This window comes from Thermobia domestica, chromosome 10 (assembly GCF_964235325.1).
Source record: "Thermobia domestica chromosome 10, izTheDome1.hap1.1, whole genome shotgun sequence".
In the NCBI taxonomy this organism is placed as follows: domain Eukaryota; kingdom Metazoa; phylum Arthropoda; class Insecta; order Zygentoma; family Lepismatidae; genus Thermobia; species Thermobia domestica.
This window is the reverse complement of record NC_137463.1, coordinates 233,051,141-233,077,095: the sequence shown is the minus strand read 5'-3', so window position 1 is coordinate 233,077,095 and position 25,955 is coordinate 233,051,141. Positions and strand designations below refer to the sequence as shown.

At 37.1% G+C, this 25,955-nt stretch overlaps 2 protein-coding genes across 2 annotated transcripts in view; one reads left to right on the top strand and one right to left on the bottom strand.

Moving 5' to 3' along the window:
- LOC145663076 (uncharacterized) overlaps window positions 1-25,955 on the top strand; it is an 89,322-nt gene that overhangs the window by 37,755 nt on the left and 25,612 nt on the right. The window contains exon 3 of the mRNA XM_081729288.1: window positions 20,638-20,924. Coding sequence (XP_081585414.1) covers window positions 20,638-20,924 — 287 coding nt within the window. The remainder of the gene's footprint in view (window positions 1-20,637; window positions 20,925-25,955) is intronic.
- Window positions 15,981-25,955, bottom strand: part of LOC145663077 (uncharacterized) — a 74,328-nt gene continuing 64,353 nt past the window's right edge. The window contains exon 4 of the mRNA XM_081729294.1: window positions 15,981-16,421. Within this exon, the coding sequence (XP_081585420.1) occupies window positions 16,404-16,421 (18 nt within the window). The 3' untranslated portion in view covers window positions 15,981-16,403. The remainder of the gene's footprint in view (window positions 16,422-25,955) is intronic.

Below are 25,955 nucleotides of genomic sequence, written 5' to 3'. Positions count from 1 at the left end.
CCCTTTTCGTACACATTTTTTGTTATTGACACATTGACACAAAAATTTGATACATTGATATTCAGTGCTTAAGTCCTTATCACGTGCCTGGTGACCATTTCCTAACAAACATCTCCAAAGTCCCTTTCATATCCTGTTCTGAATTACCTCTTTGACTTTGTCTCAGTCTTGAAGTCTCTCCTACGATATCCAATGTTAATAGGAATTTTCCATTGAGAATATTCTATCATTGGGATTTAAGAACACACAAAACACATATTGAACAGACGAAATAAACGAAACATACATATATACAATATAAACAATTGGCAACTTCTCAATTAAGAAGGGGAGATCAGCCATCCTTTTAACATCCCATAGCATAATTAAATATAATTAACCAACAACAAGAATTATATAACATTCAATAAAAGAAAATAAAAAAAAAATACAATAATAAGATGTACGGCTGTTACAAAAGAATGGCACAGGCTAAACAAGCATTCATTAGGAGAAGAGGACAACTAACATCAAGAAATATGTCTCTGGACGTTCGTAAATGATTTATTAAGACATTGGTATGGAGCGTGGCGCTGTACGGATCAGAGACGTAGACATTGAGAAAAGCTTAAATATCCAAGCTGGAAGCATTTGAAATGTGGGGTTGGCGCAGAATGCTGCGCATATCATGGACCGAAAGGAAAAGGAATGAAGACGTACTAAACGACGCAAATGAAGGACGACAGATCATGAAGATAATAGGAAAAAGAATAAACAACATGCTTGGCCATCTTATTCAACACTCCGATTGGATCACTGTGCTGATAGAGGGAAAGACAGAAGGAAAACCAGGAAGAGGAAGACCAAGGATAGAATATCTAGATGCAGTTACGAAGAAGAGGCCTTATCAAAGTATAAAACAGCTCTCCCAAGCGACAGAAAAATTTTAAAATTTCCATGTTGCACACCAACCTATGGTTGAGGTGAACAAAAGAAGACAATTGTTACATTGTGTTCATTCAATATTGTTAAAATGTTACACTTATTCGAATGAAACTTTTTGTTTTTATTATATATTAAGGCATTCGAATGATTTTTTTTTCTTTACAATGTGAGGTGCATCAGAAGTTTAAAATTATAGTATATGAGAAACAAAAGGATGAGAGATACTATAATAAACATCATCACCATCTTGTTCTTATGTAATCTAAAAAGAATTACGACAAGCTGAATCTGACTCCTTTACACTTCTATATTTGGAAAAGAAGCAACACGTTACCTCATTTGTCTTACAAATATATGGGAGTTTTGTACTTGTCAAACAATACATGTCCCAATAAATTCATTAGGAAATTGCTGTAAGTTTTGCTTTGGCATCAAACAATTTTCTGTCATTTTAAGACCAAAATCACAATGGTCTAGTTGAGCAATTGAGTCATCAATACAGTACTCTTAAAGGTATGTATAAAAGTAAGATCTTAAAAAAAATATCTCTTAACACTCTTGCTTGTAGGTAGTAAGTTGTCAATGTCTGTTTTTTTCATGGTAGTATCTCCAAACTCTAAATCCATCTAAAGATGTGCAAGAGGATTCTTTCTTCAGTAGTTGTACTAAATATTCTTCGGCAACTTTAAGGCTTTTTTCTATATTGTAAAACTTTCTCTCATATAGGATTTTCGGGTAGAGCAGTTAATAAAAAGAGCGTCCGGAATCGACTCCCACTACCAGTTTTATTATAAAACTTCCTCTATAAGAGTATTTTCACAAAATACTGTACAATTTAATCTCTCTAGAAGCAAAGGTTAGTTATAGATGGTCTTTGACCGTAAGGTCGCAGACAGGATCTCCAACAGAGCCCCGTAGCAGGCTAAGAGGAGTGGAATTAAGGAACCAATGCTCCGTAGCAAGCAGAAGCGGGTTAAGTGGCCAACAGAGCCCCGTAGCAGGCTAAGCCAGGAGATAGGATAGGCGTAGTCCCGTAGCAGATTAGAGGCCTGGGGTTAGGTTACTCCAAGAGTCTCGTAGCAGACTAAAGGAGGGTCACCAGATAACTGGTATCGAGTTGCCTTCGTCCATCCAATTTATAGGGTCCTTTGGGTGGCGGTGGCGCTGCTGCTCCGATGTCGTCTTCTGCTCCGTGGGAGGGGCCAGAAGCCGTTGTCTGCGTGTGATTATAGGTCCCTCTGGTGGGAGATCCTCTTGCCGAACCATGTGGTGGTGTTTGTAAACATTGATGCGTGGAATTGCTTGTTTACGACATCACATAGGTTATTACAATATTATCCCAGCAGGCGACACTCAAAAATTTTCCAGATATATTTTTTGTGCAGAATGAACAGTTGTTTTCTTCGTACTGAACTTACTAGTGTAATCTGACCCAGGTAATGCATGGATGGCTGGAAGCAATTTACATTAGACTTTTCCCATTTTTCGGTGAAGAGCATGAAGAGGCAAAAGTCACAAACACTCCATTTTGCACAGATGTATAGTTGAATGTTATCTCATCTTCATCACCAGAGAAGGCACTAAAGGTGTGTGGTTGGCGCTTCAGTCAAAAAAGCTGTCAATATGTTCGCAATAAACTCTTGTAATAGCAGTTTGTTCCTTGATAATCCTCGGAAACTGTAGAGTTGGGCAGACTATGAAGTGTCTTCTGAGATGCGAGTTATATACGAGAGTGGTTCAATAAATATTGTCCCTGAGCTATAAGCAGTATTATTTTTCCAAAAATCTCCTTTCATAGTAATGTACTTCTTCCACCTATGCTGTAAAGCCATTATGCCAGCTTCAAAGAAAGTCTCTGGCTGAGTCGTGATTCATTCCTCCACCGCTTCAATAGCAGCTGCATTTGAGTGAAACTTCTTCCCCTTGAGATGCTCCTTCAACTTTGGGAACAAATGAAAGTCATTGGGGTCGAGGTCGGGTGAGTAGGGAGGATGTTCCAACAGATCAAAACCAACAGCATGGATTGCGGCACCAGTAATATGGCTTTTGTGGGCCGGAGCATTATCATGGGGGAACAGCACTGTTCGCTGCAATATCCCGCGCCGTTTGTCCTTGATTGCTTCGCGTAACTTAAGGATTAGGACTGCATGATAAGCCCTTGTGATAGTGTGTCAAACCTCCAGGTAGTTAATAAGGAGCACACCCTTCGCATCCCAAAAAATTATGGCCATAACCTTGCGTGCTGATGCTTGCACCTTGAACTTGCATGGGGGAGGCGAACTGCTGTGCCGCCACTCCATGCTCTGTCGTTTGGACTCGGGATCATAGTAGTGGAGCCACGTCTCATCCACTGTCACAAATCTATCACAGAACTGTTTCAGGTCTCTCCCCATAACCTCCAAACCAGCCCTTGAACATCGAACTCTGTCTTTCTGATGTTCACGAGATAACATTGTGGTTACCCATCGCGCTGACACCTTTCTGATTCCCAAGTGTTCATGCACAATGGTTTTCACTGAGCCTACAGAGATTTGCATGATATCTGCTAACTGTTGCACCGTGATTGTTGTGTCTGCTATAATCGTATCGTGCACAGCATCAATGTTTTCTGGGGTGATGCTGTTGTTGGAGGACCAGCACCAGGGGCCTGTTGACAGCTTTCTCTGCGCAATGGAAGTCGCGGCACCAGTTCTTCACCACCTGGTAGGAAGGAGCCCCATCACCTAACACACTGATCATGTCCTCATGCATCTCCTTTGGGCTTAACTTCTTTTTCTGGAGCTACTTGATGACAGCAAGTTGTTCGGTTTTCTCCATTTTTCAAGCTAGGTTTCACCTCTCACACCCGAAACAACAAAAAAGAATATTAACATAGCAGCTATGCTTCTGAAATTTAGCATATAGGCATCTAAGACATTAGGCTACGATATCCCGCATCACTCATCCCAGCTCAAGTATTTTAAATATGCCGGGGACAATAATTATTGAACCTCCCTCGTATATAACAAGAGCATTATTTTGCCTTCACATTCTCTTATGTACTTTTGGTGATAGTTTGTGGTAGCTGTCGAACACATAATCGACTCTTCCACACTTCTTCATGATGCTCTGAATATATATGAAGAAAAAGAAGCTACTCCACCAAAAATTTTCTTTTCACATTTTATTACTTTCCAAGTAGAATTCCTGACATCCACAATGTAACAAGTTTTCTGATCCACCTGGAACATGAGATCGTTGGTGATTCTGAAAGGTGTTTGTATATATTTCAATAACGCGCTCTTTGTGGTTTTGTCATAAATCTTTCTTCATCGAAGAGTAAGGAATTACTGGATAAATAATATTTAATAAGCTCTTGCATGCCATATGTACAAGCTTGACAAAGTTGTATCATCGTTAGTAGTGAGAACTGCGAGACTTACGTTTCTTGTTTTTATCCTGTACTTGATGCTATGTGACTATGAAATGATGATAGCATAACTTTGTGAGTAGTATTAGAGATCCATCTTGTTATTTTCTTCATACAGTGTCTTACGCAATTTAAAATAGACCTAATCACCGATTTGGAAAACGTTAAAATCTTTTCTTTTGCATGCTGTGAACATGTTACAAAATTGTGCAGTCCTTTAGGACAAATTTCAAATAGGTAACTTTTTGGGAAATATATTAGAAAACTGAGCTTATAGGAAATTCCAAAACATAAGAACCTTGTCTCACACCACTACAAAAAGAGCAACCCAACCTTTGTTAGGAGGGTGGTTGTTGCCAGCTGCTCGATGTCATTAGGTAGAAGAAGAAACAACAAAGAAAAAAAGAAAGGAAAACAAGTGAAAAATAAAGACATAATGTTAATACTTTTAGTGGTAAATTAAATAAAAGAAATCTGGAGAAAAGGGGACGTTTGTCAACTTCTTTTTCTCTTTCTAACCAAGGGTCACCTACTGTTTTGTGAGATTTATGGCCTGTTGACAAAAGACAGAGTCGTGTGAGTGTTCCGTGCAATTCCAAGAACTGGAGTTTTCTTGTTCTAAAACCCACAGTACCTTTTCATGTACGCTCTGTGTTTGTTTCTTAGAAAAATTATGATGAGCATTTAAATCTTCAACAAAAGAAATGGAATCTGGTACTTCACGAAACAAGTTTGTATGTTCAGACGTTCATGGTGAGTTACCTCCCATTCTGCCACAAATTGCTTTTGTTAATGCGCCGTATTATGTTGGATGAATTCTTTTGAGACCTATTAGTAGTTTGTTCTAATGCCAGCAGTAAGACCGGTTAATTTATGGTCGTACCGTTTTACAATATGCTTCTCTTCATGAATATTTGATACACTTCTGGTCCTGTTCTGGACAATCTTCTCATGTTCTCTAAATATAAGGTAACCTACAAAGCTCATAGCGAGTCACTTACCTAACTAAAAGTTACTTTTTTCAAATGGGTCACTAAAAGTTACTTTTTTAAATTTGTCAGTAAAAGTTACTTGTGTGGTGAAGTCATTTTTTCGTGTGATTTATGTTTTGTATTAGCAGTTTTCTAAGAGAAATATGATAAAAATAAATGGAAAAAGGCAGAAACTTGTTATTTATTACTCTTCTGAAAACTTCAGTAATTGCTGCTACATGTGAACCAAGTCAGCTTTATTTTTTCTAAAGCACAGTGGATGGTTGGTGGGTGCTTAAGCTCTCAAGGTAGGTTTGAGAGCCCTTGTAAGCATTTTGTATGCAACTTCATTTTTAGTTAACATTTGTAATTTATTTTAGAAGTTCATAACAAGGGTATAAACATAATCCACATTATTTGATTTGATCTTATTGTGTTACAAGAGAATGGTATATATTACCTGTTTACAGTTTACCTTTCATTGTGTGCGGAATGTTGGAAGAAACCATACCAATGTTTATTAATCATGTGGTACCAAGCCAAGATTTGTATCAAATCAATTATACAAGACAATTTTATTACCAGTTAATGGTAATCTGGAAAATATACAAATTTGACCTTATCCCATCCAGATAAAAGTTGAAATACAAAACCATGGAAAGTATGTAAGTAATAACGAATTTCTAAACACAAGTAATCCACTTTATGTTAGCTGACAAACTTAAGTAAAATAAATTTTAATCTTAAAACAATGCGTATTTCAGCTATGATCCAGCCTTTTTTTTTTTTTTAAAGTAAAATTCAATTTATGCCCAAGTTTGGCATCTAGGTTTAAAGTTACTTTTTGATGAGATTTTGGTCACTTCTCAACTATTTAGGAAAGACCAGACCACTATGAGCCCTGTAACCAAGAAAGTTCTGTCGCTCTTTCATTCACCACCTTCGAACATTGATATGTCACCTAAGACGTACCTGGAAGATCAAAAATAGTCCCCATCAAATCTACTACGAATTTGAATTGGCGTCCTCTAAAGTGATTGTCCAAGAAATGGAACAGGTGATAATCGGACGGTTCAATGTCCGGCGAATATGGCGGATGCAATAGTGTTTCCCATCCAAGGCGTAGAATGGTGTCCCGGGTCATCCTAGCCACGCGGGGCAAAGCGTTGTCATGTAACAGGAGGACCCCTTTGCGATTCAGAACTGCTGGCTCCAGAGTTTTGAGTTTTTCTTGAACACGGCTCAACTACTGACAGTACATAGTTGCATTGAGCTCTGACCAGCTGGTAGCAGTTCCCGATGCACGATGCCGCGAGCAGCCCACCAAACACACAGGAGGATCTTCTGATGCACTGCTGGTTTCGGCTGTTTTGGAACCGATTCGTGGGATGCTAACCAATGATGACGGCGCAGTGGAACTTCGTATAGGACCCACTTCTCATCACATGTCAACACGCTGTCCAGAAATGGCTCCTTCCTCAGACGAGACAGCAAAAAAACACAAGTGTCTGCTCGCGTTGTCTTCTGGTCAGAGTCATATCATGTGGGACCTATCGACCCAACTTGTAGTGCTTTCCAAGTTGATGGAGATGCTGCCGAAAGAATTCTCCACTTACACTGAATTATAGTTCCAGTTTTTCACATGTCTGGCCACTGTTCGCCTCGGTTGCTGCCTGAAGATCTTAATTTTGTATATGTATTGATCTTCCGGCACGTTTAGCATCTTCGAGCGTCCGCGTAGTCACGACACCCTCACGAAAGGTCTGGCATATCTTCCGCTCCGCTGCAGCGTCGTTTGAGCCCAGTTTGAACTTGTACAGCATACACACCCTTATGACGCTCTGTGAAGGTCCCGTGTTCACTCTGTCCTTACGCAAGTTCACGGTGTAACTGAACTGCCACAACCAGGTGTGTTGGATATACCAACACCAACAACTGACCTTTGCCTTATTTCCATTCGCATTTAACTCACGGTGTGAGGGTCAATGGAACACAGACCTTCACAAAAAGCGAAAGAACTTTCTTGGTTACCTTTATATAAAGAACACCATTGCTGATAGATCATACAATAAAATATGGCAAATACAGGCTGCAATTCGTATAGGATGTCTAGGTGTGACTCCCACAGACTTTTTAGAAAATTATCCCAATACAAAAATTGTTCAGAAACTTGCCTTCTACTTTCAATAATTTTTTCGAAGTTAGTTAAAAGCTTTTCCACATTTATATCCTTGCTAACAAGGAGGGTCACGAAGTTGCTCCGCTGAGATCCAAACGAAACAATTGTGTTTGCATTTGATATATTATAACTAGACAAATCCCAAAGTTATACGTGCCACCGGGCGGGATATCGTGAGGTACAACATTAAATGTAAAAGCTACAAAAAATTACCTGGTAGAACAGTTTGAATCGAGTCATTTGTTCGGAAATGGTTGGGTAAATAGAAAACTCGGCGAACACGTATTCCATCATTTCCAAGGACACACTTTTCGGGGTAAAAAAAACTTTGCCCCAAGGTCCCCCCGCAGGGTCCCAGACGGGGTCCAACTCAATTTTCAAATGGCAAAGGGGAGTTAAGTATCGCATTGTTTGAAAACTGTTGTAAACTGAAAGAAATGGAGCAAGTCTCGACTTCTACGCCAACCCTGTGCAAAATGGCGGCGGATCAAAATGTACACAAAAGCTTAATTGAAAATCTATGGCAACCATGAATCCAAATGGCCAGTTAAAACCTATATCGAAAGGATAGGCATACCAAACTGCTGAAGCTAGGAAAACCAAATTTGGCTTGAATGTTGGTCAGTAGGTGACGAAAGGATGCGAAATGTTCAAAAACGCGATATCTTGAGTTCAAAATGCCGCACTATGTATCGAACGCATGTCCAGCTCAAACCACTGCTGTCGCAGAAGCGAAATATGGTAGTTACGTTTATGGTTAATATCAGATATCCACAAAATATCGAAGAGGATCATCTATAATCCAATATGGCTGCCAGCGTGAAAAATGAGTTTGTCAGTAGCGTAGCCAGGATGTGTGTTTGGGGGGGGGCCCAAGTGCTGTTATAGGTACACATAGAAAAATTACAAACAAAAAAATATATAAACATAAAAATATATAAAAAATTACAAATATCAAAGTACCAAAGTACATTGTCGGACCTCTTTGGGGGGGGCCCGGCCCCTCTGGCCCCCCCCTTCCCTACGCCACTGGAGTTTGTATATAAATATGCTATTTCTTGGAATATTGTGACAAACCAACAAAGGTTACGCAGCTCGATGCACTGAGATGATTTACACGTGGTTTGGTACTGCTCGCCAATCTTGTAAATGAATGTTTTTTGTATAGTTGGTATTGTTTGAAATATTGCGATCGAACCAACGAATGGCATACAAACGTAACCATCACGAATACGTTATAATACCTAGGAAGAGCCTCCAACCTGACTGGTGCAGCAAGTTTTTTATGTATCAACTGCGTATGACAAAATTAGAAAAATACTCGAAGATATTCAACTTTTGTTTAGCAGTATGAATAGGAAGACATAGTTGTGTATTCATCACATATTCGTTATATTCACGTAAATGATATCGAGAGAACCGTGACGAACGTGCATTAGGAACAAAATATATGTGTTGTTACGGAATGAAATAATAGTTGAAGTGAATCGAAATTCAGTTGTTCTTTAGTCTTCCTATTGTTTCTAAATATATAATAGAGAAAAATAGAGATTTAGATTTGTACTGGTATGAATGATACAGGTTTTAAGCGGCCATCTTGGATTCAAGGTGGCCATAGAGTTTTAATTAAGCTTTTGTTTACATTTTGGCCCGACGCCATTTTGCACATAGTTGCGTAGAAAGTCGAGACTTGCTCCATCTTCTTTTATTTAACAAAAGCTTTCAATCGATGTGTTACTTAACCCCTCTCGCCATTTGAAACATTTTAGTTGGATCCCAACTCAGACCCTGTGGGGCCTTGGGACAAGACGTTTTAACTTAAATCGTTGTAAATAATGCCACAGTTCTTTTCCTGTTTTCACATTTGTCTCACCGTTTCCGATTTATAGGGGTGGCCATAGACTTTTCAATTAAGTTTTTGGTTACATTTTGACAGGGTTTGGAAAAACCCGTTTTTTTATTTTTTTATTTTTTTTTAAAGCCCAACCCACCTGGGTCCATATGGATTTTTTCGGGTTTATTTTATTTTATTATTATTATTTTCTTTTAATATTCCAATGTGTTTGGGGTAAAAGTGTTAAAATGTGATATATATTTCAAGATTATCATTATCACAATTTGCAGCAATTTTCTATTCACTGCTGTTTTTTGAAAAAAATGCCGGCCATTTTGAAGTTTTACGTTGGTATGCCGCCAAAATCTATACGGGAAATTTAGTGTGTCTCGTGCTTCTACTCTGAAAGTTTAAACTTAAAAAATCGAAAGTGGTACCCAGTAGTATGTGTGGTACAGGCAGACGAACGAACAAATGTAGATTGAATCATCCCAGGAGCCTCAGTGACGTTCGGCAAATATCAATACCAAACATATTAATTTAAAACAAACATATAATTCATGTTTTGTAAAATAAATGTTTCAAAATGTTTTATACGACATAAATATTTTCTAACGTAAAATAAATGGATGTGTTGTTGAAGTTCACTTCCGATACTTTGTGCGTTCAATTACAGGAATTTCCCGAGCACTTGTTGCAAGACGGTTCTTTCCAGAAAACTAATTTAAAACAATTAACAAAGATATAATTCATATTTTATGAAATAAACGTTTCAAAATGTCTTAAATGAATCTAAATATCTTCCAGCGTAAAATAAACAGTTTTATTGTTGAACTATTGAGTTCCGATGCTGTATGCGTTCAGTTGCGGGAATTTCCCAAACACTTCTTTTGCGACGGTATTTTTTTTTCTTTGAAAGTGCAGCTTTCTTTACTGTACATCAAAACTACCACTAGTACGGAAGTTTGAATTCAGCACTTGAAATAGTAAGCGTTACGTCGTTTTCGGAACTCCGAGCATTAAGCTTGTTAAATTTGAGAAGAATTTTTATACTATTGCTGGTGTTGATTCTACAGAATGCTTATTTGAAGAGTAGCAACAAATAACTGAATTAAACTGTTGTTGTTGGAAAACCAAATTTTGCTGAAGAATGCTTGTGCTACCATCAAAGATAGAAATAATACTAATAGTTTTATTAATGTATTTACATATTTACTGGTATCTGCACCTATGGTCTTAAACCCGTCAAAACGTATGAGGTATAACGTCCCTCGGCTTCGCCGAGTCGCGAGCACACTATTCACGGAAAGTATTTTCTAAAATATAAAATTGCATATTTTACTTCAAATAGGCTATAAGCATAATCTATACATTAATTTGTTCTATAATTATCTCAAGCTGATAAGGTTCTTTTTTATTCATTCAGTGCATTCAGAACTTTATAAAGGTATTATGTCGAATGTTGTGTACTTTAACGTAAAAGCATCTCATTTGCCCAAGGAAAGTCCAAAATCTGCTAGAAATCCCAGGCTGGGCCCACTTTGGCAAACCCTGCATTTTGACTCGCCGCCATTTTGCACAGGGTTGTCGTAGAGAGTCGAGATGTATTCCATTTTCTTTCATTGTACAACAGCTTTCAAACGATGTGCTACTTAACCTCCCTTGCCGTTTGAAAATTTTGAGTTGGACCCTGTCTGGGATCCTGCGGGGAATCCTGGGGCAAACTTTTTTACGTGTTCGCCGAGCTTTCCATTTACCCAACTATTTCCGAACAAATGACCCGGTTCAAACTGTTCTGCCAGCTTTGTAGCTTTTACATTACAAAATATGTTGTAACTCACGACATTCCGCCCGGTGGCATGTATAACTTTGGGATTCGTCTAGTCATAATATATCAAATGCAAACACAATTGTCTCGTTCGGATCTCAGCGGAACCACTTCGTAACCCTCCCTTATAAGACACCTAGTAAACTCTCCTTTTAAAAAATCAATGTTGATTAGCCGAATATTATCAGCGATATTAAGATTTCTGTGGCTGAGCAGCTGTTATCTTGATGACGTAATACTCGTACATGGAAAATTTGTCGAATGTCCACCTACGTTGGAATTACTTACAAGAATTTTTTTTTTTTTTTTTTTGTAAGCATTAATGAAAGCAAATATTGAAATTCCGTGTTACTTTCAGTCAAATATTACCAGAAATATGAATAGTTATGTCTTTGACCAGTCGCCATCTTGGACGACATCATCCCAGGGAAATATGTCCCAATATTTACCTTAATAAAAGTATTTACTAGGACGCGTACTAAACATTCGTAATATAAAATAATGAAATGCTGTGTTAGTCAGTCAAGTACTAGCCGAAATATGAACATTTTTGTGATTCAGCAACCACCATCTTTGATTACCTTATACCCGGAAAATGTACCAAGTGTCAGATGTCCACTGTAGTAAAAGGTAATTACTAAGACACCTACTAAACATTTCTGAAGAAAAATTGTCCATACTCAAACTTTCCTACAGGACAATAGTCAGATCCTGGACTAAAACGTTTCTGAGACCTTTTTTTCTCCCTCAGCCAATGAAGTACGGGCAACGATTTTAAATTTGTAGATTTAGTGATAGCAGGGTTCTGTGGATAAATTTTGATTTCATCAGTTTTCTTATGTTATTAGTGAAGTGAAATGAAACACAGATGAAAGAACGGTGAGAATTCAAAGGAAGATTTCATTAATTATAAATCCCGTGTTTTACAAAATACGGGTTAATGCAAAAGAAGAAAAATTATAAAGGTACAAGGAGAATGTAGTTAAAATATTAGTAGAAGTGCTCAAGTTAAAGATACAGAAAAGTGTGAAAAATGATGACGTTTCCATCAAGAAATAGTAATTTTTTGAAAGTACCTGAGCTGAGGGTGACAATAACCACTTGCCAAAACGTACACAGTTGATATAAATAAAAAAGTGTTTTTGGTTGAGTAAGTACCATTTTAAATTAAATTTATACAGCATTACACGCCTCGTATAATCTGCATTACCATATTCGAACGCACGTCCCTGGTACACAACTTGCCATGGAATTATCTCACTCCGCACACTGCTGTACTTGGACTTGGCCTATACAGCGATACGAAGACAACTTCCATGTAGTCATTCGTCCGTCATATTGCGCTGTTAGAAAACGACATTGCTTACGAAACAACTCAATAGATTGGTTATTTTGATAGACACCCTCTATTTACAGAGTGTCTTACAGTCCAGAAATTTAAAAGAACAGCTTATGATATACCTATTGGACACTTCAACTACTACAAGTACAAAATGGCATATTTCCCAAAATCATGACATTGTTAATATAAATAGGGACAGACATGCTCAGAGCATACCGAAGAGTTTTACATCTAAAAGAAATTAAATCATAATGTTAAGGCTTTTGAGACCAAGTTTACTTAACAAGATTCTGACTTGAATTTTTAAAGAATGATTGTAAAAATCGGCGAAATTCTTCTTTCCTATGACAGCTATAATAAGAGACATCCATTACAGTTATATCTGAAAATGTTTAAGTATTGAAGTTTTTCAGATTTTAGTACAGCCATCTGCAAAAGAAAACAGTATACGTCATTTACGAATTGTGTATAAAATACATTGTTTTGTTTTGTCGCAGACTGTAGAACCAATGGTTGTCAATATAATTTAATTTTATGTATCTATATTTAACCTGTCTGGAGATGTGATAAATGAATTTAAAAATTATAACAATAATAAATAAATCCTTTTATCTAATTGCTACTAAATTGATTCATTGATTAATTTAAAGTCTAGTGTCGTTTGTAACACCGAGACTATATAAGACGTAGACCTACAGCTTAATGTAGAATCTGAATCACATGGTGTCGTTCTTACCTTGTATCTCCAGATTTGTGAAGGTTATTAAATAATTTCAGTAGTCTTTGCTACTTCTATCAGTAACTTCATAAAAGATTTGCTACACTGGACCCTTTGTAGGATCCTCCTTCCTATGGAACTATTCTAGAGGAATTGATAGAACATTATTCCTTGGAAAAATCAGTTGAAACCAAAGGTGAACAGAAAACAGGGATCGTTTGCATACTTCAGCCATGCTGTTTCGTAAAACAATATTATGTACGACCTAATTATTACTCTGAGTTCTAATATCGGAATTGCTACTCGAAGCTTTTGCTTTAGAATACGAGGGTTATTAAAAAAAAAAAAAAAAAAAAGATTCTAATCCTACCTGTGCTTCTAAGAGATTAATTCCAATACCTTCTGCTCCTTTGATTAACATTCATCTTTATATTTATTAAAAGTTCTCTATATGCACTTATAATTGTCACTAATTTGCGTGTCGTCAATGATAAGATCACTAATATTCTGGTATCAGCAGAATAATCCTGTAAAACTTTTGTAACATATTCATTATAGATGGTATTACGTTTTCAACATAGTCCCCTGACAGGTCAACATATTTTGCCCATCGATGATCAAGTGAGTTAATGCCAGTAATAAAAAATGATTTGTCGAAGGCGTGTAAAATTTCATGTACGGCATGTATGACGTCATTATCAGTGTCAAAATGAGTACCTGCCAACTTCTTTTTGAGGTTCGGAAAGAGATAAAAGTTGGAAGATGCCAAGTCAGAAGAATAAGGTGGGTGGGCGGCCAATCTGTAGCTGTAATCGTGAAATGTTGTCATTGCTGACTGACTTGTGGCTAGGGGGTATTGTCTTGGTGAAGAAGCGCACCTGCTGACAGTTTTTCCACGACGCTTGTGCCGAATATTATCACGCAGCTGTCGTAGAAGACCTGCATAGTACTCTCGAGTCTCTGTTTGCCCTTTTGGGAAATAATCCATCACTATCCCTTCCAAGCTCTAGAAAACTGTATCCACCACTTTTCCAGCTGAGGCATTGACTTGGACTTCTTCGGAAGGGGAAAGAAGTGTGTTTCCCGTGCTTGGAACTTCGTTGGGACTCTGGTTGGTAATGATGGACCCAGGTCTCATCTGCTGTTACGAACCGAATGCGAAAAGTATCTGGATTTATCCGGAAGAGATGAAGATTGTCCCTTATGCATCTGGTGAGCTTTTGATCATGTGTCAAAAGTTTTCGCACCTATTTCGCGAAAGCTTCGCTCCAGTGGCGAAGCGTGCTGTAAAAAACTGGGTAGACACACACACGCATACACACACACACACACACACACACATATATATATATATATATATATATATATATATATATATATATACAGTATATGGGGGGTATTTATTTTTTATTTATTTCTATTTTTAGTTCTGATATTTCGTTCTGTATAAAAAGATGCTGATACACTAATCACTATTCCAAGTAAGATGATCCCTGATAATTCATAAATATAGTATTAATGTTTGAGTTTTCAATATACTTTGCAATTTATGTTTACTCTGTTCCTTTAAGTATAAAATTTTATAATTATTGAAATTTGGTGTATAGTATTTCTTTTTCCGAAGTATAGATTTCTGAATGGTACCACATTTGCTAGAAATGAGAGCATTACTTCCCCATACCCTCTTTGGGAATAGTCTTGTCTAAATACCTTAGAAATGAGCTATAAAGAAAAAAAATAGAAGTAAAACACTTAGAATACCTAACGTAATACCTAATACCTCACCGTCTTGTAAATGAACTCCATGCTCTGTTCTACATTTCGGCGAAAATATTAACAGAAAGCCTCCACACCAGGTTCTTTATTGTAAGTGTCCGTAATTCAAAAAGAGTGTCCGTAATTTGTTATGCTGTTCGTTAAGTAAGTTTTCACTCTTTTCAGGGTACTCATTGAATGTTTTCAAAAAACTGAAGTTGATGAAATGCTCAATACCATATTTAGCAGTTTTGTTGTTTCCTTATATACGCTTTGAAATTCATTACTGAGAATATATTTAAAGTATTCGGAAAGAGAAATGTGTTCGTTACTATCGGAACATAACTTGATAGGTTCATTTTTAAGCTGATCTGAGCAAAAAGTATTAGGAAAGGTGGATATCAAGTCATTCAGTTTGTCGTATGAAAGAATTTGTTGATACATACTAAATTTTCCATAATTTATTAGTTCTACAATGACCAAATTTTTGTATTTTTCAAATCTTTCATCTGTACAATTATTGAGCGAAGAATCTAATATAAATAAAATAGAGTTTGTTTGTATGTTTTTCTGTCTTTGTGCCTGTGTGCGGCCTGGGGATCAGACGAGTGGACCGAGTTATCAAAATTTAGTCACGGGTACCTTGGTCTAGGCCTCAGACCAAGACGAAGCATTCTTTTTTAATTCGAACCAGGGGGTCTCAGGGAGAGGGGCGTTTACCGGGACATGTAAAAGTACTTGTCACTCTCGCGAAAAACATAAAAGTGATAAAATTGCCAATATATCTCAACTAGGGAGGTCTTTTTTTATTCTGATGTTTAAGACACATAGAGACAATATATATATACTAATGTTCAAGGTTTCGCGAGACGCTTTGCTTTCTGTCTTTCATATGGAAGCATTAAAAAGAAAAAAAAAAAAGCTCAGAATAAATAATAGGAAATTTTAAGTTCAGAATCTTTAAATTACAAAATTTTAAGTTCAGAATCTTTAAATTACAAAATTTTAAGTTCAGAATCTTTAAATTACAAAATTTTAAGTTAGTAATTTAGGCTTAATATATATAAAATTCTAAAGGGTAGACGCTGTCTCCCTTCAAGCCTCGCCACTGCCTTGCTTATTCCCAGAAGCTGGGTGATAATACAGTCAACGCTTGCAGTAGATAAATCCACTGCTTCAGCAATCTGCCTGATGGTCATTCGAGGATCATTCATGATTTAATGCGTTTTCTCAATGTTCTCGTGAGTTAGTGCTTCCTCAGGCCTCTCTGATCGAATGTCATTTTCAATGGAAGTTCTTTTCCTCTTAAATTCGGCTGGTCATTTCTTCGCTGTTACATATGAAGGGGCACTATTACCTAAAGTATCAACTGTGTCTGCGTGGATCTCCTGCACCTTTAAACATTTCTTCTCGCATTCAATTTCCCATTTGGACACTCTTTGCTCACTCTTCTTTCTGGACCTGTAACACAAGAAAGAAGTTGATATTAATACCAAATTTGGTATGACATCATAGGAAGTTTCAGTAAATACGGACTACAATTATAAGGCCGGCTATACACTATAAGATAGATCCTAGGAAATCTCTTACGATTTATCCTAGAGTCAAAATCTCAACGTGTATGGCAACAGATTCTATGTCATTTCCTGTGTTCTGAACGATCCTATGAGATTTCTCTTGTTTAGAGCACGCTCTATTTCGGAAAGAAAATTCGTAAGATTTCGATTTAAGCGACATCAGGTGAGAGAAAGTGAAAACAAAACAAATGAAAACACAAATGATGAGGTATCTTCTGATCGTGCAGGTTTACTTTAGATGTACCACTCGAAATAATTGTTGAAAAATTATAATTTGTCACTATTTCCTAAATGATTTGCGTTGACCGACATGAAAATATCTTACATAGCATAGATAAAATCCCTGAAGGGAACCAACAAAAGCAATTGTTGATAAACTACAATTCTTTTACGATTTGCGTACAAATACGGGGTCAAGATATATATATAGTATAAAAACTATAGTGCAAAAAACGCAAACCAAGTTGTGCTAGGTTGTTTCTAGAAAGTACGAATGCTATTTAACCGAGCCAGAGCAGGGTTAAGCGGGGTTCCGAGCGTCAGTGAGGGGGTGCGAGCGAAGGAAGCAGGCGCGTCAGTTGATGTAGTGAAAACGAGTGGGTTTTGGCAATGATAAGAGTTTGAATAGCACTTGTCATGGTATCGTGGTAGTAGCGCTCCACTCGTAAACATAAATTATAGCTTCTGTAAACTATGCAGAAATACACCGGTGGTGGAAAATAGTATCACCGGTCAACTTTCATATGCACTCACTTACGTAAAAGTTTCGCGGAAGGGGTCCAGAAGTAAGCAGAACATACAAAATTTACAGGAGAAATGGAAGATGCAAGTACTTAGACCTAACACAACCTAACTAAATCTAACCTAATGAAGTTAACTAGCTTAAACTAACCTAATATTAATAGAAGTAAGCGAAATTCTATCACTTTTTGAAAATTGTGTTGGACCCATATACTAATATAATCTAACGTAACATAACCGTAACTAACCTGAACCAACCTAAACTAAACTAATGTGAATATAAAATACCGAAATTGTAGCATTTCTTAGAAAAAATAGCTGGACCCTTTCTGTTAAACATTGTCTCACCTATTTTAACCGTCGTTAAAACATTTATAATGATTTTACACTAGTAACCCTACAGTTGTAAAAATAAAATACAGGTGTATTACTTTGTATTTAATTATGTTGCTTCCAAAAAATTTGTTCCTTATAAATATGTCTTTTCATGCAAAGTATTAAATTTTACTTGTAAATCTTCTAAAATGTGGTGCGCCAAAAGTATACCAGCACCCTTCTGACTTATGCTTTTTTTTTTTTTAGAGGTATCCAATTTAACAATATAGCGCCTGATATTAATATCAGTGGGATGTGCAGTGTGGTTAGCATAGTAATTCTTCAACTTTATACTTTTATTAAATAGAACTATTTCACAATGTTGATATACGTCATTCGGTCAGACAGGAAAAATCTTCACGTGTATGGCACACAAGGGTAAGATTTCCTACAAGATATGTCATAACATTTTTCCGAAGATAAATCCTAAGATATTTCCTAGGATTGATCTCGTAATGTATAGCGCGCCTTACGTGTCTAGTTATAATATTTCTTGGTTAGACTTAGAAATTATGTAACAACTCTCGTATATGAGTCGTATAATATTACTCTTTCTAATTACATCAAATCATCAATGTGTATGTATTAACCCTTCGAGTACCAAGACTGGGTCAATTTGACCCAAATGATCTTTTACAAAGAAATGCTATAATTTCAAAGAGCAGTAGTGGGCTAACATTTTAGGTATTCCTCCATTAGCAACCATTTTTACTTTTGGAAACCATTTAAGTAGAATTCATATATAAAATAAACATAAAATACCCAAAAATATGGCAGAAAGTGTAGTTGGGTCAAATCCGCGGCACGGCACACAAAAATAACATTTATTATTATTATTATTATTATTATTATTATTATTATTATTATTATTATTATTATTATTATTATTATTATTTGTAGTAGTTGTAATAGTAGTGGTAGTAGTAGTATGCCGGTATGCTTATTATCCCTTCCTCGTTCTACCGAGCTTTGATTGGGGTGAGAGTAATAGAAATTTCTCTTTTAGCAAATTCTTTCTTCGCACCCTTTCTCCCTCCACACTTACCGCTGTACTTATCATTCTAAGTAATTTCTACATTGTTGTTCAATTGCCTATAATATCTGGTTTTATTTCTAGCAAGCCACGTGATTCTTCACCCGTCAAAAGTGTGCAATCTGCCACAAGTTTGTATGCAAAGCACACTGCACCAGCGAACCGCTCTACAAGGACTGTCAGGTGTAATCAAAATACCATGTCTGAAAGGAATTACTCCTAACAAAAACAGCGTATTTCTTTTTATAAATTTCTAATGTTACAGTACTATAATTCAGGTATTGTTTGAAAGTGTCACGAGCCGCCACTGATAGTGTATACAGTGTATAAAATTTACTGTAATATAAAAAACGATCAGGTACATTGCCCTTTTTATTGTACGTTAAAATTTTAACTCCTGAATCAGTTTTTATATTTTTTATCAAAAAACACGCCTGGGTCAAAATGACCCAAGCTTAGTACAGTGAAACTTGTCTATGTTGGCCACCATCGGTTCCATCGAAAAGTGGCCAACTTAGACAGGTGGCCAACTTACAGAAAATAAGTGTGATTTGTGTATTTTTAGAATAGGATTTCTAGTATTACTTGATTGTAAAATTTTAATAAACAGTGGCACGACATCTACTTATAAATAATGTATATAGAGTAATCATAAAAATATACAGTACTAGAAAATATTACTATAGTATGCAAGAGCGCCGATTTCTCTGTAAATTTTGGGGGCATTTAGATGCAGAATGTATATAGATGAAGATTTTAAGACAAATTGCACTCAAATTATACCAAATATTGTATACTCATAAATAAAATAGGAACCACATGAGCTTTGGGGAGCCCGGGGCCCTTCGGTCCCCCCAGGATCGGCGCTCCTCATGGTATGTTTAATATATATGCATACCTTTCTCTTCCTGAAAACTAGTCTAGTACATTGGATTATTTGGATTGAAAACAGTAACACAAACAACTATGAAATAGAAGTGTATGTACGCAGTTTATTGAAATTGATATTATAGCACACTGAGTTATTCAGATTGAAAACAAGAAAAGCTAAGTTATAAATTGAGAAATTCATATGCAATTTATATGACTTCTTTCCAGTTGTTGCTGAATGGTGGTTCATTTTAGACATATTTGCTTTATTCTTTTTGGCAGATATGCACATTCTATATTGTAGTTAACTACCTCTTGTTAATGAGCTAGAAGTGTTTCCCTCGCAGCAAAAGATGTTTTGAGAAAATCTTGAGGAAATTTATATCTCAAAACCTCCGCTACCTTTTGATATGCAGTCAGGTGCCAATAAATGACAATTGAGCTTTAACCTTGAGAATTTTCCGGAATTACTAAAGCTTCCCACTGATGAAAGAAGCCGATATAGCTAATGGTTTTACCAAAACAGACAGGGTAAACAAATACGTAGAACCATTTCCTGAATTCCTGTACGTGCTTTTTCTTATTCACATCTTTCTTCACCACCCCTTTATCAGGGTAGTCTTCTGGCCATTGACCTCCAAGAACAAATCGTGCGAATCTATGCTTCTTTGTGTCCAGTCACAAATACAGAACATCTGCCTCTCATATGGCAATTCGAAAGAGTTAAGAAAAATAACAAAACTGTATTTTTCGTGGCCAAGATGCGCAGGTAAATTTATCATTATCATCATAGGATAAACATTGCTTCAGTGTGGCCAACTTCCAAGATAGACAGGTGGCCAACTTATAGAGTAGTAAGTAACGAATGTCTTACGGGAAAATGCAGGTTCAAGACGACCTAGGCCAAGTTGACAGGTTTCACTGTACTTTACGTAACATTTTAGGCTTGGTATTCTAAGGGTTAATCAAAAATGTATCGGAAGGAATACTGTAATGACCTAAAACATTCAAGCGTAATTTTATATTTTTATATAACAAAGAATTGAAAGAGATATTAAACTAATGTGTCTAATGATTACAGGCAACCGACGACTATCACAAAACAGATAAAGCAATCCTTAGATTGGCAACTGATATTCAACAGAAGCAAAATGTAAGCAGCGAGCTATATCCAGAGATAGCTGTTGAAGTTAAACAGGAACTACTAAGCCCAGAAATTATAATAAAGGAAGAATTAAGTAATATCAATGAAGACTGTAGTTTCCAAGATGTTGATACATCGACTCTGCTTGAGGATGAAGTAAATAATGAACAGCCAACACCATCTGCAGATGAAAATGATAAACGTGAAGGGCCGTATTCGAGTGTGTAAGTGTATTTTCTTAAATTTCGTTCTCGGCTAAATTATTACATTCAGTGTTATTAGTAGTAGATTTAAATATAATGTTAGTAGTAATGGCAGTCTTTGTGTTTATCTGTGTATTATGTATCACACTTTGAAGACATAATGTGCAATTTGGGAAGAAAATGGCTCTTTGGATCAGAAACTTAGCCAAAATTCAGAATTCACTGTTGTTCACGGTTGGTGGGTTTAAACAAAAACAAAAAAAAAAAAAAAAAGCTTTAAATCGTATGAACTGCATGGTGACGTTTCCACATATCAAACCATCTGCATTAGTTTTATCTCCGTTTCGCCTTTTAATTAAGGCTCCCATATTCAATTCTCGAAAGAAGGGTTCGAACCACAACCCTCCTTTCAAGTGTAAACCAAATAGCGGTTCGAATGTCACTTTTAAGCGAAAGTCTTCCGCTTAATAAGCTAGGTATAACATAAGGATGTTAAGCCTAAAAATACGGAAGGAAACCAAATTGTATATTTCTGCTTGCCTGAATGCCTGTTGTTTTATAAAGAAGCCAAGGTTGCTTAAATATATTGATAGAAATTGGCAAAATTTATCGACTGCCTATGTAGCTTCCAACATTAGCTCGGATTGGACTTTCAGTTTTAGTTTAATTGAATGATATCTACATAACTAAATTTGTAATTTAATACCTCAATTTTAGCGTACTGATCATGATACGTTCAGTACCACTTGGCCATAACATTTTACATGCCAAGCAATAACGGGATTTTTGCGTTATTGCTTTACACTTAAAGTAATAACAGGATTTCCCCAATGGCTAAGGCGGGAGTTTCCCGATTAATTCTGTACAATGGTTTCATTTGTGAAACTATTTATCTTTTTGTCCTTTTGAAGTGACTCTTGACAATTATATTAACAGGTATGTCAAGATCAGTGCAACGTATTTTTATCAGGAGTCCTTCGTGAGTGAGTCGGCAGACTCATCGCATTTGTGGCCAATTGTTTCAAGTCCAAATGCAGAACAATTTCTCTCGGTTTGGATTCCGCTTTAAGCTTATGTGACTCCTTCCAGCACAACCCCGTTGCTGCATAATAACACCAAGGCGAAACAAACTTATTTCTGCCCATACCTAATATAAATACATAGAGCAATTAAAAAAAACGGGTTTAAACAAAAAAAAACTGTTTTTTTGTTTTTTTTTTCAATAAAAACCATGGTTTTTGCCAACCCTATGTTGAAAGATTTTTAAAGATAATTCCTAGGGTTAAATATTTACTAAATCGTAACACCTAATTGAGTTATTTTGCACTGATTTTGTTACATTAGGTAGTAGCAATAAGAGTTAGAATTTATGTGCAATTTAGTCATAAATATATACCAAATAATACTAAAAATGTGAAGATGCCAGAAGATGCACGTAATAGCCTATATTTGCTTGAAATTTTAAATACGATTGGTATTATAGTAGCGGGAGAGAACTGACATAATAACAAAATGAAAAGGAAAGCTTCGAATCTTTCTCTGAAATTAATTTACATCACGACTCAATACTTCTAACAGAATCTTCTGCACTGAATGATACCCAGTTGATTCTATTAGAGAAGAGCTCTATAAACTTGGATATACAGTAAAAAGAACAAAAAAAAAAAAAAAAAAAATCTCATGTTCAGAAAACACACGGACTACTCATGGCTTTATCACTTTTCGACACTGACTACAAGGTAATCAAAAACATCCTTGTCGTTCTAGGGCAGTGACAAACAAAGAGCAATGCAGTGGGTGATAGTACTTTTAGGTTTCGAAATAATCTCCATCAGCATCCAACATCTTTTGCCAACGTTCTTGCAGCTGAACGATACCTCGGTGATAAAACTCGGCGGACGTGAATGCACAGAAGTCCATGAAGGCGTCCCTCAGGTCTTCTGCATTTGAGAAAGGATCTCCCATGAAGGGGTTGTCGAGGAAATGGAAACAGGTAGTAATATGTTGGCGCAAGGTCCGATGAACATGCTGTACGATACAGTGTCTCCAGCCAGGTTGCCGAATAGTCTCCCGGTTCCTCTTTGCCACATGTAGCTTGGCATTGTCTGCGATTCACCAACACCGACTCTTGTTGCAGTGCACAGTACATCCCTTGCAACTGCTGAAAGGAGAGGTCAGCAGTTATGGTCCGATCAGGTGGAAAGAGTTCGTAATGCACCACGTTCCGACGATTCCACTATACAAAGAGCATAACGTTTCGTGGATGCGGAGGTGATCTTAAGGTGTGACAACCAATGTCTGGTACGCTTGGGAGTGTTATAGGAGACCCACATTTCGTCACCAGTGAGCAAGCGATTAAAAGGACAAAGAGGCTGTCACTTGTTATTCCTTGTTGGCTGCTGATAATACCCACTTGCTTAGCGTATATGACTTCCCTATCCCATGGAGGTGCAGACTGACTCTCTCAGCGGAGACATGAAACTTTTCTGCAAGTTCATCATACATTAGACTACTGTCCTCCTCGACACCCAACACATGTGGTCGTCTGCTGCGAAGTTCATCCGAAAGGCTCATATCTCCCGAACAGAATTTCTGGAACCACTGTCTGGTGGTGCATCCTTTGCGGCATTCTTTTCAAATGCCTACTTGATGCGGCAGCTGGCAGGCCCACTTGAAAGTCATACAACAAATATACGCGAACAATCTGCTTCGATACCTCCATTTCTCTTCGAATTGGACAAACTATGACTGCTGTGTGTGCGCGACGTGCCTGCATTACTGAAGGTTGGTGGTCAGACTAAGGGTAAGGACATACCAAAGATACGTCGAGGTCGAGATTTAAGTCGCGGCCGCTGCCTTGATGATGGCACAAACATATGGATTCATATGGGTAAGCGCCTGCCGGAGATGCACACTACATCTACCTAGAGGTTGACCGCGATGATGAATTAGAGGCCACGATGATGAAGAACCGAGTATATTTTTACATCGATGTTGAGTGAAAGCATCGCTGTGGCTAGTGTTCTCATTGGTTTCCCAAAGGTAACGAAGCGCTGAGGAATGGGTTCGTGTAGTAAATATTGTAGTTGTCTTTTTCTGTTTTACTTGATTTAATTAAAAATGTAGTCGAAAGTTTCAATAGACATTCTCTTATATTCATGAAATTATGGATGCTGTTTCAGTTCCAGGAATAAATAGTATTCACGCAACTCCTCTTATTAATAGGATGAACACTATAACGCTGTTCTGAATATTGAAAGTAACTACCATTTTATAATTGTAGAGATAGAATCATTACCTTCATTGTCACTGGAGTCCACGGTTTTATCTACACTTGAGTATACAAAATAAACTGAACAAGGAATCACGTTCGGAATAATTTCGCACGCGTCACAGCTGCTTTCAGGCCCATAACTGGGACTTGTGTCACCCAGAGCAAACATGAAATTCGACATCCACACCCATTTCGTAAGTTTGATAAGAGAAATGTTACTTAGTTATATTATTGGTATAAATTACAGTTTAAATAAAAATTATGTTGTTCGGGTTTGTAATTATGTTAATGTAAATAATTTCCTTACACATATCTCCTTAAATTTATCACACTCCTCTCAGGGGGCACGCCCAGCTGATAAGTTGTGAAGACCAAAAAATTGGATTCAAGATACCGACAGAATAACCTACAGTCGCAGTTACAGATACTACGAATGTTGTAACAAGGAAATGAAATATCCAGTTTAACGTCCCACAATAATGCACCGAAACTAAGGGAGACGGTGGTGATAACAAATGAGTGAAAAGTTGGAATGAAAAGAAGTGGGAGTAAATGGGAGAACCCTTAGAAAACTCTTGCACACTGTGTTTGTCCACTACAAAGCCCACTTCTCGCTGGAATCGAACCAGGGACGCCACGCAGCAGAGGTGAACGCTCTACCACTGAGCCACCGCGGCCTCGTATGTTGTAACAAAGTGTCGTTAAATTAAATACAGTACAAGCACAAAGTAATTGTTAAAAACTGTGGTTTCATTAACGAAAGAAAAGAAAAAGAAAGTTTTAAAAAATATGAGCTACATGATATACACTTATGCAGAAGTCTTGATGGAAATAAATAGAAATTGTGAGAATATTATTATTATTATTATTATTATTATTATTATTATTATTATTATTATTATTGAAAATTAGAGAATGCAATACTGTATCTGAAATCGCAGAAAGGGTCAAACTAAAAGCACGCACGTCCAACGAGCAGGAAGGAGTGGGGTGAAGAATACAGAGTTTACGAGGGGAACGTGACGCGAACAAAGTTGTGAACCACTGCTCTAATTTACTTCACGACGCTTTAAAGACGTTTTGCAAAGCGCTGAAGCTTCTTGAACGAAGCACAGAACAAGACTGCCAGAGAAGAGGGAAGGAAACCTGCGAGGGCCTGTTTGTAGATTCATTTCTATCAAGATGCATATTATATTTTTAATGCATGGCACTAGATTTTACATTAAATTAATTTTTCGATATCGACTTGAAATAGTGGAATTTTAGGCGAAAAATAATATTAAATACCTAGAATATTATTCTTTATAAGTGCCATAGTTGCGGCCGTGTGTTTCTCCTCAAACAGAACTTACAGCGAGGATGCGACCTCTTCGGTATGTGCGCCCTTCATCCATCGCGACCTGAACACCGAGGTAGCGACCGCGACTTAATCCTCGACCTCAACCGTGAGGCATCTTTGGCATATCTTTGCTCTTACTTCTGATCGCATGGCAGTCATGTGTGTCATTTCGTTTCCTCTCTATGAACTTATGATTAATGGACTGTCAAAAACGGCACGAACTTTTGTGGTTACCTTGTATTATGTGGTTGAGAAAAGCTGGCGTCCATTAGAAACCGTGTGTTGTAGACAAAACGAAGGGGGAAGTCGATCACCACTCACTGTAGTATTCTTTTGCGCTAATTCTAAGCAACCAAGGAGACCTCCTGTTGGTCTAATGGCTATTCCAACGAGAGCTTTGAAATTACGGTGGTTCGGATTCCACTTTAAACTTACGTCA